Source organism: Urocitellus parryii, chromosome 9 (assembly GCF_045843805.1).
Source record: "Urocitellus parryii isolate mUroPar1 chromosome 9, mUroPar1.hap1, whole genome shotgun sequence".
NCBI lineage: Eukaryota > Metazoa > Chordata > Mammalia > Rodentia > Sciuridae > Urocitellus > Urocitellus parryii.
In genome coordinates, this window is record NC_135539.1 from 84,873,353 (window position 1) to 84,890,962 (window position 17,610).

Here is a 17,610-nt window from a genome sequence, read left to right on the forward strand (position 1 = left end):
GCAGGGAGGGCAGGGTCTGGACACAGAGGAAAAGCCAGGGAGCCTGAAGAAGATGGTTCTGGAGAAAACCAGAAGAGCACAAAGCTGAGAAAGCACGAGGAGTGGGTGGCACCTGGAGTGGTCGGAGGGTCGGGTGAGGACCGCCTACGCGTAACTGCCATCAGGGAGCTGGAACACAGCTCTGATGACACCTTTGCTTTTCAAACTTGGATGGAAAAAATGTTGAATATTATACATTTAATGACAGCTGTAAAGTACTCTAAAACATTAAGACTAGGAAACAATGGTCTGTGTGGCAGGTTTAATCAATAAAATCAGATCCACAAACAATCTGAGCAACAAGTTCTACCACAAAGACCCATGAGGTGGTGTGGCCCCGGGAGGTGACTATCATGAGGGCTCCACCCTCAGAATCAGAGCGGGTGACTTTATAGAGGGGCCTGTGAGGGGTTTGCCTCTCTTGCCTGGTTCCCTTCTGCCACGAGGACACATGTTCCTCCTCTTTGGAGGACGTGACACAAAGGTGCTAACTTGGAAGTGGATCATCACCAGAGGTTGAGCCTGCAGGCACCTGGGGCAGCCTCCAGGTCTTTGAGAAACAAACTTCCCTTCCTTATACATTACCCAGTTTGTGGCTTTTTGTTACAGTAGCACAAATGAATTAAGACAACATACTTTGTGGAAAGTACTGTGGTAGGCTCCTTGCAGGTGACTGGGGAAAGAACACACATTTTTAGAGGTGCCCAGGAGAAGCAGGGTTCATTGATTTATGTTAGGTCAGTGATGCCCACTCTTTTCCCATAGGGATAAACATAAGGAGACACAGAAAACTCTTCAGGAAAAAAAAAAACTCTTTTACTCATCCTACAAACTACAAAAGTCATTCTTGGTTGTGTAAATACAAGAAGAATCATATTCATCAACCTTAAGAATCTGAAAATCCTGGCATGGTGCACATACCTGTAATTTCAGCAGCTTGGGAGGCTGAGGCAGGAGGATCACAAGTTCAAGGCCAGCCTCAGCCACTTAGTGAGGCCAAGAAAAGAAGGAGGAGAAGGAGAGGAAGAGGAAAAGGAAGAGGAAGAGGAAAGAGGAGGAGGTAGAAGAGAAGGAGAAGGAGAAGAAGAGGAGGAGAATCTGAAATCTTTCTGTGACTGGATAGAGAACAACAAAAGAAAGGTAAATTGTACAGGTGTAAGTAGACTTCAGAGAGAAGCAAGATCGGGCCCACAGCCCCTTCTTGTTAGATGTTCAAAATCATGAGACATGCTAATGTCTTCAGATACTCAGAGCTCTCTGGCAGACCCCAAAGAACACTTGGAAAGCAGAACATGCAGTAGGACCCTTGCTCCACATGTAGAGCTTCTGCATGTCTCCAGGCCCTCCTCCTTGAGAAGGCGAGCTTCTGAGTAAACCCCACATCGCTTCTGTGCCTTGTGCATGACAAATCGGCTACAACTCTTCCTAGCAGTCACTCGGCAGTCCTGTGTGGACAGGGGTCCAGATGGGGCTCACCTGGGTGCTCTGCTTGGGTCTCACAGGCTTCACTATGTGTCAGCCAGGGATCTGGAGAAGTGAGGAGAGCTGGTTTATTCTGACGGGGACCAGGGATATGCTCATCCCACCTATAATCCTACCTCACTTAATCCTGTTAATCTGTTGAGTTCTACTGTTTCTCCACTTCACAGACACGGAAAACTGAGGTTGTAGGAGGCGTTTGGAGGGAGCCAGCATCAACAGGTCTGTGTAACCGTAGTCCAAACAGGATGCCTTTCAGGAAACAGGATGAATTCCCACATCTCTACATAGGTACTAACTGAAAGTTAACCTGTGTTTTCCATGTATATGGTGCAGAATGTCTCCCAAACACACAATCTGGGTCTGCTATATCCCCATTTGTTATAGTTTGGATGTGAGGTGTCCCCAAAAAACTGACATGTGAGACAATGCCAGAAGGTTCAGAAGAGAAGTGATTGGGTTGTCTTAACCCAATCAGTGAACTATTCACCTGATAGGGTTAACTGGGTGGTAACTGAGGTGGTAGGGTGTGGCTGGAGGAGGGGGCATTGGGGGGATGGCTTTGGGTGTATATTTGTATCTGGATAATGGAGTTCTCTCTGTTTGCTGGTCACCATGATATGAGCTGCTTCCCTCTGCCACATTCTTCCACCATGATGTTCAGCCTCACCTCAAGCTCCAAGGAATGGTGCTGGACTTCTATGGACAAAGAACTTTGAAACCATGAGCCCTCAAATAAACTTTTCCACCTCTACAATTGTGCTGGTCGGGTCCTTGAGTCACAGCAGCAAAAAAGCTGACTAGAACACCATTTGACACATGAAATGGTGTTTTCCAATGGCAAGAACCTTAAAGTGAGGGGAAAGACTAAGAATCTCCCTTTTCCTGGATGTACTTTATTTATGAAATGAGAAAGCTGAAATATGTGATGTGCATTTTCTAGCTTGCATTTTTGTTTCTAATAACCATCCAACTACCCAGCAATTTAAGCTCATTTTTAATCCTACACTTAGGTTCATTGTAGTATATATTCTCTGCAGGAAGATGGATGTTCCCCCTGCCCCCCAGCACTTTGGATTGAACCCAGGGGCACTCTATCCCTGAGCCACATCACTAGTCTTTTTATTTATTATTATTATTTTTAAAAATTTGAGTCAGGGTCTAAGTTGCCCAGGTTGGCCCTGAACTTGCAATGCCCCTGCCTCAGTCTCTGGAGTCTCTGGGACTACAGGTACACACCACTGTACCTGGCTTGGAGGCTTCTTTATGATGCAGGAAAGCATACAATTGGTTCAGTAAATACAACTGATTAGTTTAGAAGATAAAAGTAAACGACACAAAAATAAAAGGGAGGGCCACTCTGGGTGTTTATTCACAAGAACTGAAACCAGGATTTGGTGGAGATACTAAAGCTTCTTTCTCACGGCAGCATTATCCACAATAGCCAGGTAAACAGCCTACACGTCCACTGCCATGAGTGGACAGAGAGAATGTGACGCCATACAATGGAATACTACTACGCACCTTTCAGAAAGAAGGCACTCTGCAACACACAGAGGTGCATTTGGGGTCACAGAAGGACACTGCAGGTGCCACAACGTGGGGTGGAATGGGTATGACTGGAGTGGGGCAGGTTCTCAGGGTTGATGAGGGGAAATGGAAATTGCTGGCCAAGAGGCATAAAGTTCAGTCAAAAAGAGGAACGAGCTCTGGAGACCCCTGTGCAATGCCAAGCAAACAGCCAACAGCAATGTTTTCTACACAGAAATCAGCCAAGACCACGGATCTCATGATGAAGGTTCTTACCTCAGGAAATTAGCATAAAATTGGAATTTGATGTTTATAGACTATTGCTATCCACCCTGCTTCTAGAAATTACATAAGTGTTGAAGGAACATGCATCTTCTGAGAGTTATGCCAAGAACCTCTCGGTTTCTCTATGAATGTGAGAAAGGTAATGATACAGAAACAGCCTCAGTTTCCTCATCTACATGGCTACTCAGCTCGCAGCACTCTTGTAAGGACTATGTGAGGTCATGAAAGGCCTCGTGTACTGGAAAGTGCTCTTCCAGGTAAGGGGATATTATTGCCAAAGTAATGACAACATAAAATGAGGTCCAGTGACCTTTTTAACACCTTGTTTTCAATAAGGAACAAGGCCATAATTTGAGTAAGAACCTCTTACACTAGTTCTTAGAGGTGGACAGTAGAACACACAAGGTTGCCAGGAAGGGTGGAAGAGAACACCAAGAAATCAGACATGCAGATGAGCAGCACTGGAATGAGAGGAGGGTTCACCTGGAAACTCGAGTAGGCCCTCCTGAGCTGAAGGCACCACTGGGAACAGGGCTGCTTTATAACAAGCAGCACATGTGCACACTCAGGACGGTCTCAGGTTGAACGAACAGACTAACAGATGCTGTTCCAAAGACCTGCAGACCATCTTACAGATTCTGAATACGTAAGCAATAACTTCCAGAACGATGTGACAGCAGGCTTCTCTGCATCTATGGCAATCTATTGTTTTGTCATCCCGAGTTCAGAAATGAGCCCCAATTCACTCCAGAGCCGATACTGAAATCACGGGTTCTGAGAGGCAGTTGATGGGTGTGAGACAATAATTGAACAGCTTCCCTCAATAAAAGAAAGTGCAAAGCCCTTTGAGGATTTCAGTAGACAGCTGAAGGAGAAATCTCTGGGTAGAAAGGAAGGGCTTCTAAGAGTCCTTCTATCTTTTTTCTCGGTATTTGGGTATGTAGACTGGGAGTTTGTGGCTCCTCCTTTAGGATTTCAGCTCCAGTTATGAGCTATGAACAAATCCATTTCCCACTACTCTTAGAGCTGAACAAGATCCTTCAAAAAGAACTAAATTAAAACCAAGAGGAAGACAAAAAGGAAATGAAAGTCACAATATTCCAAGCAGTCACATACAATATTCCAGCTGATCATGACCAGCTCCTAATTGTGGGCCTGCTCCAGCCCATGCTTTCTTTCCAACATGAACCTTTAGCTGTCTTCTTACTATTACTCAGGAGCTGGAAGCTTGTCTAACCTGCGCTGTCCTGTTCTGGGACAAGCACATTCTCTCTCCTAAAGTTTTCATGGAGTCCTGTTGCCAAGTGTTTTACTCAGTGTCTGATCAGAAAGCCAAGTTCCATAGCCCCTACCTCATTCAGCAAGCTTCTCACTGCTTTATTTTGATGGATTAGGACAGCTCTTCCCTGGTCCCACCCACATCCCAGAAGCACTTAAAGGAAAGAAAATGTTTTTGTATACTATCAGGGAAAGACATGAAATACATACAAACGAAGAGCCTATGGGAGGCCCTTACCTAGGTGTGCAGGACAATTGTGCTACCCTACATGAGTACACTGCCTTCTCCTATTTTAGAAAACTTGGTCTTCACATATGTCCTGGCTCGGGGCTCCTTTTCTTCCTGAGTCCCCATTAGATTGACACCTGCACAATACCATGCCCGACTTAGCTTAGTAACTGGAAAGCCTCCTTCTGCTGCCAGCTTGGTGGCTCTGCTGTGTGACCTTCTCCAAACTTCTTCCTGCTGGTTCTTTTGTTTCCATGAGCTCCACCCTCATGTCTATGCTGAAGTGTGGATTTCTAACCCATTTTTTCATCAACTTAGTCCCATCTGCTTTGATCTTCCAAAAGTTCCTCAAATTGTCTAGTTCATTGCTGGCATTTTCTGTGAATTTTGGGTTGTTATTTTTACAGTTTCTTTTTAGTGGAATTTTGGAAGGAAAGGCCCATAACCTTTCCTTAGTACATATTTTGAAATAAAAGCTCTTATCCAAATTTTTTAACCTTTTCTAAATGATTTTCTTTTTAAGTGTAATAAACCTAGGAACTGTTTGGAAGACAGGAAAATGCATGAAGGGTCAGCACTCCAACCTCCTGATAACCATCCTGAAGTCAGTTTCTGCTTGGCATGACAAGACTCCTAGAGAAAGTGAGGAAGAATACCTTGGTCTTGATCAAGTCAGTTTTCTTTGTATTTACATTTAAAATGAGAAGATTCTGCAAATCTTGGCTCACATATTGTCATTCTGCACAACTCTCCATGTATTTTAATCCAATTAGAACAAACAAGGATCTGAAACTCACCTATAAGACTGGATGACTAGGGATAAAGAGTCTAGAAATCTCAACAAGCCACCAATAATTCTACCTGATGATTAGCCATGGCCATCACTACAGATGAAGGAAGATTCAAAATAACTAAAAGCCCAATTCCTGCCTTTGAAAGTTTACTCTGGTGCTGGGAACCTTGAGCATGCAATGTAAAAAGGATTACTCAATTATCACTCTTAGCAGAAACTATTATTCCAATCAAGGTAAGAGTCTCCATCTCCCATGAATTTCATGCTCATGTCCATCATTCTTCTATTTGTGCTTATCCCCCACATAGAACATCCTCTTCTCTTCTTACCTTCTATCTAAGTGTCATCTACTATTACTATCATTCAGGAGATAATACTATATAATTAATTATTTTTAAATAAAGGAAAATTAGGAACTTCACATGTCCAAAACCAAAAAATTAAAGTATAACTCAGAAGAAAATATATGCAAATATCTGAACACAGAATAAAGCCAAAGTATAAAATCAATGGATTATAAATTATCACTAGACTTGAAAACAAGCTTTCACACATTAAAAATAATCACTGAACCTGAAGTGACAAGCAATAAACTGAACTCCTATTCAAGAAACCACACAGGAAGACACTTTTTCTTTTTTTTTAACTCCCCTCTCCAGATGCTTCAGAGAACATCTGAAGGCTGTTTACATGCAGCAAAACAAAAATATTAGTCAAACATGTCTTGAAAAGGGTTTCACAAGTGTCTTTTCAGGGTTTCTGCTTGTTATTACTATTTAAGGCTAACCTCGCATTAGATATTTTACATGCCAGGCAATCATTTATTTTGTTTTACAAATGTTTTTATTGCATCCCAATTACATGCCAGGGACTGTGCTGGGTGCTAAAAACAGACAGGGTCCTTCTCATCAGAGCACTTTAGCCTAGTGGAAGACAAACATTAATCAAGTAGTCACACAGATTGTGGGTAAACAAAGGTATAGAACACTGTATATGCAAGCACACCCACACACAAATATATGTACATGTGCTATAAACTCCTGCAAGAGCAGGAATCATATCTTGTTTGTTAAATAACTTATTCCCATAAAAATCTGCAGCTATTCTTATTAACTAACTTTTTTTTTCAATGAAGTCAGCTTTGAATGTTCCATATTTTAGGATACTTCAAAAGTTTAGAAAGATATACTCTTATTTTTAAATAACTTATAAAGAAATCTTACCTAAGTTATGAGGTGATCTCATGATCAATATTATCAGATTAAGGTAAATATTAGTTAAGCATCAAAGGAATGACATTTACTTTTCTTAAAAAGAAATATTCACATAATTTATGCACTAAAATAATGTGAAGGTATTAAAATTTTTAACAATACACATAAAAAAATTTTTTAAAGCACATTTTTACACCGTATATCCTGGAAGTTTGTTTATTACTAACTCACAGATATCTTTATATTGCTTTGAAATTCTTAGTGAACCAATGTCATCATCATCTTCAAAATGATCTGAAGTACTGCCATCCAGAACATTGAGTTCTAGTTCTGACAAATTAGAGGGCAGGTAAGAACTCACTTGAGATGTCCGTGGTGACTGGCTTTTTTCTGACCATTTGCAATCAGTTTCTGCTTTAAGTTTCATAGAGAAGTCTTGACATCTTTTTTTATCCTTAGTGTTATGCCTACTGTTTTGGTCTATCTGGCTTTCTTTTTCCTTAGTCCAGTGGGATGAAGATAAATTACTGGTGGAGTTACTAGATGCTTTTTCCACACTTTCATCCCGAGTCTTTGAAAGATGACATCTTTTTTGTGAGAGTATTGGTGATCCAGCTGAAAAAGGTGGGCTAGGAATAGAACTCTTCTCACTGCTACTTTTCCCTAGGGGTGGTCTTGGTCCAATAGACTTCCTCCTAGGTGAAATTTCTGCCCGTGGACTATTAGCATGACTCTGCAAGCTCCTGCTGGTCTCCTCAGTGCTATAGAAGTCTTCTGAATAGCAAGGGCTGGTGAAGTCATCTGAATACTTCAGCTCTGAGATGCTTTCATGGGAACTATTTTCACTCATTTCAGCAGGAATGTTATTATCTGTGTTTCTGACCTGCCAATTTTCTATTTCTTTATCTACAATTCTGCCAGCCATAGCATGTTGTTGGAAAACACATGGACTTTGTACTCTGGTTTCCAGTTTTCCTCCCAAAATACTTGTATGAGTCAATCTTTCTGGAATAATAAAATCTGCAGGACTCGAGATTCTTCCCAATGTGCTGGTTCTGTTTTCCCCACAATCAACTGTCTTTTTTCCAGTTGCACATTTTAGTTTAGTTTCTTTAGTTGTGCTGGTTTCATCAAAGACTTCACTAATTTGCCTTGAGGTATCACTATTTTCAGAAGATGCATCTGAATCTAAATTCTTGTCTCTAGGTAGCTGATGTGGCTTCTGATTTTGTTCTGCAAAGCTTAATACTTTAACTTTAGAGGATGGAATTCTGAATTTTGTACTTGTACCCAACATTTGTGCTTGCATTTTTCTATACTCTTCTCTTTTTTCATGTATTACCAACATGTCAGGATTTGTTTGCTTTAAACGCAGTCTGAGTGTATTTGTTAAGCCATAAAGTAGCTTCCCCCTTGTAACTCTTTTTTGATGGTTGCCATTTTTCTCAAAATATTTACCTTTCTTAAGGTTTTCAACTTGGTTCTTTTTACACTGAAGGCTTGCTGACTTTTCGTGGCTCCCCACTGAAAGCTTATCCTTCTTATATTCAGACTGACATGTGGATTTGGTGCAAGATTCTGGTACCTTCTTATCCTCGGTTCTATACAACCAGGCTAAGTGGGGATGTACATGAGTTGGGCTTGCCACGGGTTGGTTGTATAACAAGGACAACTCAATTAACAAAGCATTTAGCAGAGGAAGCTGCCTTATTGTATTAATTGTATTTTGTTCAGTTTGAGGGTGACATGTAGTTTGATTAATTGCTCCCACATCCTGACTCCCTGGTGGACTCAAAAGCACGGGAAGAGTCTCCTGTGTTGCAGAATCTGTACCTTCAGGAGGACTCAGATGTGTTGGAGGGTTTACAAGTACTTTTTCCGGCAAGGCATCACCTAGCTCCTCGGGTACGTCCCTTTGGGGCTCAATGGTGATTTTGACGCCTGCAGGAACTGCCCTTTCCTGGGTCAAGTGAGTGTAATACAGAGGAGGAGGGCAAAAGGTGTTGGTTTCCAGGTCCAGCTCAGCGTCTTCCTCGCTGGAGGCGCTGGCACTGCTGCCTGAAGCCTCCACAGGGCCAGGCCTACCCATCTCCACGGAGCCCGTGCGGGATGGGCGGGCCGCGGGGTCCGGGGCGCCCAGTTCTGGGTCCAGGTCGGCGAGATCCTGGGGGTCTGGGTCCGGGGCGCCGAGGTGGGGGTCCTGGGGGGCGGGATCCTGCGGTCCGGGGTCCGGGGCGCCGAGGTCGGGGTCCAGGTCGGCAGGGGCGGGATTCTGAGGTCCGGGGGCCGGGGTGGGGTCCCGAGCGCAGCCGCCTAGCTCCGTCAGGCGGCAGAAGAGCGCCAGGTCCCCGACGCGCTCGCCTTCCGGGTCCAGCAGGGCAAACGTGCCGCGGCTGCCGGGCCCGCGGGCGGCGGGCAGCGGGACGTCGCAGGCGCCCAGCATCCGTGGCGCGGGCGGGTCGGGAGCGGCGGGCAGCTGCAGCAGCGCGGCGCGCAGCCGCGGGCGGCGCAGGGCGGCGGGGCGCAGGCGGAACACGCAGGCCTTGCCGCGCCCGAAGCCCAGCGCGCCGCCGGGTGCCGGAGCAGGCGTGGTGGGTGCGCGCACCAGCAGCGGCGGGAAGTCCAGCAGGCGGAAGGCCACGGCGGGATCGGGCGGTGGCGCGGCCTCCAGGCGCACCCAGTCCACCAGCAGCTCCAGCGAGAAAAGCCGCTCGGCCGCCATCGCCGTTGCCCGCTGTGCCACCACCCCCCGCCGGAAGCCGCGGGCGCGCGCTCTCGCGAGAAGCGGGAAGCCAGGCGGGAAGGCCGGCAGGAAGTCTCGCGAGACCGGGCCGCCCGCCAGGAGGTCGGGGCCGGCTTATCTCGTCAGGTCCCCTGAAACGATGGGTCGGGCCGGACGCCAGGGTGAGCCGGCGCCCGTCCCGCGCAGCCCGCACCCTGCAGCTGCAACCCCGAGGCCGTGGAACGCCGGAGTCCGGCCTGCCGAGGTGTGACCCGCATCTCCAGAGGCGGAGACCGGCGCTGTGGGGCCGACCGCGGTGGAGGCGGGACGCCCGCCTGCCCGAGGCCGAGGACGGGTAGCGCAGCCACCTGGGGGAGTGACTCCCTGTTCGAGAGCACTGCAGCCCCTAGCCGGGACTTCAGCCTAGTAAGGAAGTCACCCGGGACCGCAGTTTATGAAGTATTCAGTCCATGGCGAATACAGTCCCTGTCCATCATGAACCGGGCCTGGCCTGGTCATCTGGCCCGGTGGCAACGCGCCCCTGCGGTGGGCGTGGGGCGGGGAGTTCAGCCTGCAGGAGTGCCCAGGGCAGCCTCGTGGGGAGGCTGTTCTACTGACACTGGTGCTTCCATCCCCACGTAGAAGGATGCGACAACTCCAAGAGGGAATTCAAAAATGAAAACAGTCTGCAAATTTAAAACCAGAACCTGAAACAGCCAACTCAAAGCCCTCACCACAGTTTAAAACCCCTGGTAGGTGCTGGCTTTGTGACAGGCTGGGAACCCCCGCTCCATGAATTCCGGAGAGACAGATGGAGGAGGTTGGGGCTCCTGTAGCAGCTCTGCTAGTCCTTCTCCATGGATTCCCAGGGGCCTGCACTTCAAGTTTCCAAGCCGTAATATTCCTGGAGTGAAGATTTCAGTGAGGAGCAGCAGACACCTATGGTTATCATTCAGGACCTCAGATAAAAGCCTACACAGAAAGACAGCCCCTGCTGAAGACTAGATTAGAGGCTTCTGGAATCCAAGCAAATAGCCCTTTCTTTCCTGTCTGCATTGGACCCTCACACACCTTAGACACCGTGAAAACTAGAACCATATATTCTATGAGACCTTATATTCTGTTGTTGGTAAAGATGAGGAAACTGTATCCTCAGTTAACATATCTGGTGTTTGAACAGGGATCTTTTTCATTTCCAGTCTCTTCTTCCTGTTTTTCAGTTTATGGCAAAGAGGAAGTAATAGTTTTCCCATATGCTGTCATTAAACTACTTTAATGTCCCATAACTCTGGCAGAGTTAGAACCAGAATCATTGCTATTTTCAATATAGGTAAGAAATAGCTGTTGAATTCTGCAACAGAACCCCGGGCTCAGCAGTACAGTTTCAATTTTATTTTGAACCTGCTAGAAATTTATATTAGAAATTCATTCCTAAAGAAGGTCAAGGAAAGGCTACAGAGTGGGCAAGAAGACAGGATGGGGGCGAAGAGTAGACACAAGACTCCACTACTGACTGGAGGGAAAGAATGTCTTCAACTCCATTCTGATAAATCAGCCTGCCAGAAAGGAAGGGGAAAGTGAAATCATGTAGCATCTTAAGGGGTTGGTGAGCATGGGTTCATTGATAAGCCCAATGAGACGCGTGGTTGTGAGAGCAAAGGCTGTCCTTGGCAAGAAGTGCAGATGGTGGGTTAAAATACCAGCTTAGATACTGTTCATAACTGTAACCCCAGCACAAGTTCAATGACTCCAGGGGTGACCTTCCAGCTGATCTCATAGATTCACAACCTGTAATGGGTATGCTGAAAGTGCAGATTGTTGGACCCTCTTCCAGAAATGTCTGTTTACTCCATCTAAGGTCACTCTTACCAAGGGAGCCCTGTTCTGTAGTTTGAGCATGACCACACTACTTCCTGATGCATTGTCAATGACTAACTTACTATTTGACAACTCTAGCAAACAGAATGGTATTGCAATCATGCCAACAAATATCAGAAGGATTTATACATTTATGTAATTAACAGCTCCTTTCACACCTTCAGGGTGAAGTGGAAGAAATGAAGTGGTTATTAGCTACAAAGCACCACTGTCAACATGCCCCACACGGAAAGATGCCAGTGGACCAGCATAAGTAACAACCTGCCACCAAGGACTCCAAAGGTTGCAGAAAGCCCCTGGGAGAAGGTTTACCAGAAGTGGCCCTCAAGGGTCTGAGCTTGCCTGCCAAGCTAGCTGCCTTAGCCTTTTTCTGCTGCAGGGGAGACCAGCCGTGGGTGCCTTGGAGGAGGTACCTCCTTCCTTAAGTTATGGGGAGGCTGAAAGATACCATTCAAGTAAGAAATCTTCTCTTCCGGGGGAAATAAATACTGGTTGGTATTCTGACTAGATTGTGCAGACTAATAATAACTAGTTCCTCCTCTTAATGGAATTAGGTATAAGTTGGATTTATTTTAAATTACTATTCATATTATCTATCCCCCAAAGAGACAACTGTTTTGATTTTTTTTCATAATTAGCAAGATATCTATCTTTTGAAACATGGGAAATAAACCAAAAATGTGATAAGTTTATCAAGCAGATTGGATCTTCAGGAGAGTCAGACCACAGGCTGGGGTTTGGAGTCCACTCTAAACAACTGCCAGTTTTGCAGTTCTGTTTTAAGTACTTGCCACCAAATTAGGTTCTTTACATGTTCTCTTCATGTACTCTTCATGGCACCCCATGAGGTCTCTGGTGTAATCATAATGAAGCTAAGGAAACCAATTTGAAGCTAACGAAACCAACAACAGTGTTGTTAAAAGTTAAGTATGCCAGTGTCCTGAAAGTTATTTAAGAAAACATGCTTGCATCTAGGAGATGCAAACTGAGGTAGGAGGAAGGAAGAGGCTAAATAATATGTACAAATTTACATGGCAAATAAATGCTAACGGTGCAATAGAATTCAGTTCTTTGTGTCTTAAAAACACAGGTTGTGTCTATCCCACTAGGTGACCATCCATCCTTTGTCTTGCTTGCTCATAGTCATAGAAAGTGTTAACACTATAAGGAACTGACAATATCTGATTCAAAAATGTGTTTTGTGGACAAAGGAACAAATAATAAAGAATCAAAGAGGCCAACACAGGACTTCTGTAATAAGAGTAACCCTGCTTAAACAGCAAGTAAAGGGCGTGGCAAAGAGGACGCAAAGAGGGCTGCTCCAAATGTAGCTTTAATAAGACTTAATCCCAAATGTGATGTGTGTACCCTCTTCCGGCTCTTAACAAGCCACATAAACAAAAGGACCTGCTTGAGACAGTGGGACAATTTGACTAGATTGGTAATAGATGAAATGAAAGTGTTGTTAAAGGTTAAGTGTGCCAGTGTCCTGAAGGTTATTTAAGAAAACATGCTTGCACCTAGGAGATGCAAACTGAGGTAGGAGGAAGGAAAGGGCCAGGCCTGGAGCTGGTTTTACAATGTCTTGGGAGAGAAGAGAAAACACAGGGAGGGCAGACATGGCCAGGGCTTGATAATTCCTGGATCTCTGTGAGGGCAGATGGGGACTTGTGGTATTCTTTTCTGTACCTGTGTGTATGTGTCTGAATCTTTTCATAAAATGTTATTGCCTTTCCTTTCACAGGTGTTAGATCAGCCATGAAAGACGGAACGCACAGCATGTTGACTGAGGGACTATATCAGGGCTGTATCACTGAGCAGCTGAGTGTGGTGTGTAATAAGGTTGCCAGGGGAAATGCCTTTTCCCTGCTGGAGCTGGGAGATCTGGGCTACCCAGAATCCAGTTGTGATAGCTGTCCCAGGTAGCCATTTACAATAAAGGGTATCTGTAAGTAGGCCATCTATAAATAGCATTTATAGACCTATTTATAGACCTAAAGGCCAAGCATAACTGGAATTCCTTCTGCCCTTGCCTCATTTCTCAGTGCCAGGCTCTAGAGGAAGAGAGGTGGTTCCACACACGTTTTAACAGCAGGTTGAAACTCCCTCCCCTTCTGCTTTTACATGCCCATATTGCCTTTTGATTTATTTCCCAAACTCTCCACCAACTATTTTAGGGTGATGACCACAACTTACATTTAAAAGTAACAATAGCATGAAATACATTCCTCCCCAGCAATCAGGAAACCTTGAGACCAGATCCCATCCACTCCCCGCCCCCCTTCATTTCTCCCTCATGCTGTTCCCTGTTCACATGCCGAGGTTCCCTGCTGGTGCTGCTCTTATGGTTGACATCCCTCCTCCCAGCTTGCCTTCCCTCTGCTTGTCCACAGAACTCAGACCTCCTCTATTTAAGTTCTGACTCAAATGCTGTGTCCTTTTTGAAGTTCTTTCCTGGTAGGGATTTTTCTTTTCCCATTGTACTTAATCTCCTTTACAGATGGTTTTTCTGTCTTGTGTTACTCTTGCACATGACTTATTGCCTTTAGTTCTAAGTTCCTTGATAGTGTTAATTTATTCTTGCATGTCTAGAGCAATTAACACAGTGCCTTGTTTCTATATATGGTATTTGTATTTAACAAACTAATAAATGAAGAATAGAACCTCTTATAAAACTTGCTTGTATAAAGCACAAAGGTTGGAAAATATCCTGAGCTAAAACTTGAAAGAAAACCATGGTGCCTGTCAGTTTTCCGTGTTCTTTATATGGAATTGTGCTTCGAACCCAGGAGAACCTCCTAGAGCATGTGGGCCTTCTCAAAGAAGCCCTACTGCGCTCAGTTGGCCTTGCATTTCACAGTTATGGTGGACTGAACTTGAGGCCTAGGTGGTGAGATTAAAGTTCACAGGATTAAGCATTCTTCTCCCTGTGCCAATTTATAACATGTAGGACTTCCCTGTGGGCTTCCTCTTTGTGTTGGTACTGGATGAGAATGTTCTCTGAAGACTGTTCAGTGCCCACAAGAGGCAAGGACCCCTGATGCAGCCCCAGCTGAGACTGTTCAGGACACCAGGAGTTTGAAAGCTTTGCTTCTTTTAAATGATTATTCTCAGTAGCTTCAGCCTCTGAAGGGAGCTGTGATCCAGCCCAGCTAAAAATATACTCCACATTCACTCCTTCAGTTCCTGGCTCAATGAAATGTCTTTTGCTCTGCCCCCCATTTGCATAACCTGGCATCCTGGGGCAGTGCTGCTAGCCATAAACAGAGAACCAACACACACAGACGTGCTGGACTCTCTTCCCAGGACCCCCAAGAAGGGACACCATCCCACCTCCCACCCATTAGAAGGGTTCCTATCAAAATGCCAGGAAATGACAAGGATAGAGAGGGTGTGGGGAAACCCATGGTGACTGCAGAAGGGTGCAGCAGACAAGGATAGCAGATGGTGACGTGGAGCTTTCAGGCCATGGACTGCACCCCAAATTCACAAGAGAAGCATAAACCTCACTGTGACTGTGCCTGGACAGGGGGCCCTAAGGAGGTACTCACCCTGCAACAGGAGCACGAGTCCCCACCCACTGGGCGCCTCTGGTTTGCCTCTCTGCTCTTTCTGTATCTCTTTAACTGCTTTCATAACTTATTTGTTCTACCAACTGCTTAAGATTTTTTTAGCTAACTCATAACTAATTTTGAGGTGTTTATGTGAATGACTATTATTCCTCTCAAATAGCAATTAAAATATACTTTAATAAAATATTTTAAAATGTTTCTTCCACAAGGAGAAACTAGTATTTCTTTTTCTAGTGAAAGACAACCCCGTTAAAGAAAGACCCCCGTTTCCCTGTCCAAGGAGAATCACACGAAACACTGGCTGCAAAAGCACGAGGTGGTTTATTGGGACACAGGCGCCTGCGGGTGTCCAGCAGAACCTCAGCCGGAGCTTTGGTGAACTGGCACGCCGGGCTTGAGGATACAGAGATTTTTATAGGGTTTGGGACAGGTTTCGCGCGCGCGGGAAGCAACAGGTTTCTTATTGGTTTGTTTAAATCTAGCATATAGGCCACCTAGGGGGTACAGGTCTGCATTCCAAAAACCACAGGTCTGCATTCTATTCTTTCTGTTCCTGCTTATCTGTTCCGGTTTATTCATTCATGCCTCAGGATGCGGGTGCTCTGTTCTTCCACCGGTTGTCCGGAAAGCATGCCTGGTGCCTGAACCTGTTTATGGCCTGCCTGATATCTTGGTTTCATATCTTGGCCTTAGGTAACTGGGCTAACTGGGCTAGGGTCTTTCACTAGAAGCATTGGAAGAAATGTCCCCAGCCTCACTCTGAAATTACACTGTTCCTGAATGTTTTTGCTTTGTTCTTTTGATTTCCAATTTTCCCTGAAGAAAACTGGATGGCCTATTTTTGGATGTTTTGTTTCCAATAGCATTTGTGTCCTTATGAAAACATGGGCTATATCTTTGAATTGTAATTTAGACTTGTAATGATATTTGATTCCAGATGATATCTGATTGACTTCTAAAACCTCATTACCTACAAATCATTAACTTAATGAATTTGTACTAAGCAGGAAGAGTTGAGATCATTTCGAATTTTTATCTTTCTTAATTTTATTAATTCAACTAATGAGTACAATTCCGGGTGCTTGATTGAATAAGAGTGGTGACGTGAGGTCTGTTCTACATGGCTGTGTCTCTGAAATCCTAAGTACTTTGTAGAAATTTACCATGTATCCAGGGACCCAAGTATCCCAGAGACTTCCCACTAAACAGCAGTGCTATTGGGTTTTCATATTTAAATGACAGTCAGTGCAAAAATCATTTGAATTGGCACTCTTTGGAACTTGCAGAAAAACAAGTATTCAGTATACTGAAAAGCCACTCTGGGAAATTTAAATATGAAAAGTGAACATTATTTGCAAAACTAGAGAATTGCAGACACCCACAAGGAACTTCACCACTTAGAACTGAGTAGTTTTTCTATGTTCCTGGTTCTTTTGCACCATCTTCTGATAGTCAGAAACTGGATTTCTGATCTGTGCAACAAATGTTGTATATTTAGTTTGGCATTTTTCTAGTTGAAATGAGGTCAGGTTCCATAATTTCATGGGAGTACTAGCATAATAACAATATTTCTAAGATCATGATCTTTTTACAAAGCCAAATATAATTCCATCCAGTTTTTCCACACTCTAGGAAAAAAGAATTACAATTGCACAAATGTCTGCTGCTTCCCCCAACCTCTTCCCCTGGAATGTTATTTTCCAAGGGCTATAGATTACAGTCCTTAGAGGGCGGAGTCTGTCCTCTTGCAGGAAGCTTCAGGTGAAAGCAACAGGTTTCCTGTCTGGAATGACCAGAGAGCCAAAACAGATAGTATTTTAATTTCCTTATAGTGATCCCGCCCCCCCCTCCCCCAAGTAAAATTGCAGGTCAGTATTTTATTATAGCAGCCAAGGACAGACAATTCCCCAAAGATAGGAAATTGTGTGGCAGAGTGGGGCTTAGGAGTCCAGGGTGAAGGTTCTCTTTGGGCCGGTCCTGACCTGGGGGTCTGGTGTCCAGGAGCCAAAGCTGGCATAGCAACACTCAGATCCTCCTGTTCCATAGAGATGGTGTGAAGGCTGGGAGAGAGTCACAGTCTGAGAAAGTGGGGTGATGAAAAGGACAGTGACTGATGCAGCTGCAGTTGGAAAGGCCCAGTTTGAGGACAGGGCACAACTCAATGAGTGCTTTCAAATGCTAATTCAGTGAATGAAGGAGCAAGGAAAAGATGTAAACACCCAACAAATTGCCTTACTGTTTTTAAAATTCAGAAGTATTACAAACAGGTTTATTGTTGTGTTTTTAAATGTGTGTGCTTGCATAAAATCAATTTAGCAGAATTTCCAAATTGCCAGGTAAGGCGGTCTGTGCACCTTCTGTCTGAGCTACTGGGGGCAGCTCTTTAGTTGTGGTGCCTAATGAGCATATTAGCTTTTATCTATCCACCCCAGGTTCCTGTTGGCATTCAGAAAGGCCACAGACCTCAGGACTGCTGGATGAGAGGCATATCCTAAGCAAGCTGGCAGTGGGGAGTCAAGACCCTTGTGGAATGAAGGCCTGGGTGGCCCACTCCCCACCTACCACAGTCAGTATCAGGGAGTCAAAGCAAA

General features: G+C 44.8%; 1 protein-coding gene and 1 long non-coding RNA gene across 2 annotated transcripts; one reads left to right on the forward strand and one right to left on the reverse strand.

Annotated features, from left to right (window-relative positions):
• Positions 1–6,491: 6,491 nt before the first annotated feature.
• Positions 6,492–9,621, reverse strand: Map10 (microtubule associated protein 10). The gene has a single exon (XM_026412258.2). It carries the CDS (start codon positions 9,567–9,569, stop codon positions 7,038–7,040), a length of 2,532 nt encoding a protein of 843 aa, XP_026268043.2. The 5' UTR covers positions 9,570–9,621; the 3' UTR covers positions 6,492–7,037.
• Positions 9,622–9,690: 69 nt separating this feature from the next.
• On the forward strand, positions 9,691–17,605 carry LOC144256907 (uncharacterized). The gene is made up of 3 exons (XR_013344312.1): positions 9,691–11,902; positions 13,192–13,277; positions 17,452–17,605. It is a non-coding gene; the product is annotated as an uncharacterized LOC144256907 (long non-coding RNA).
• The last annotated feature ends 5 nt before the right edge of the window (positions 17,606–17,610 follow it).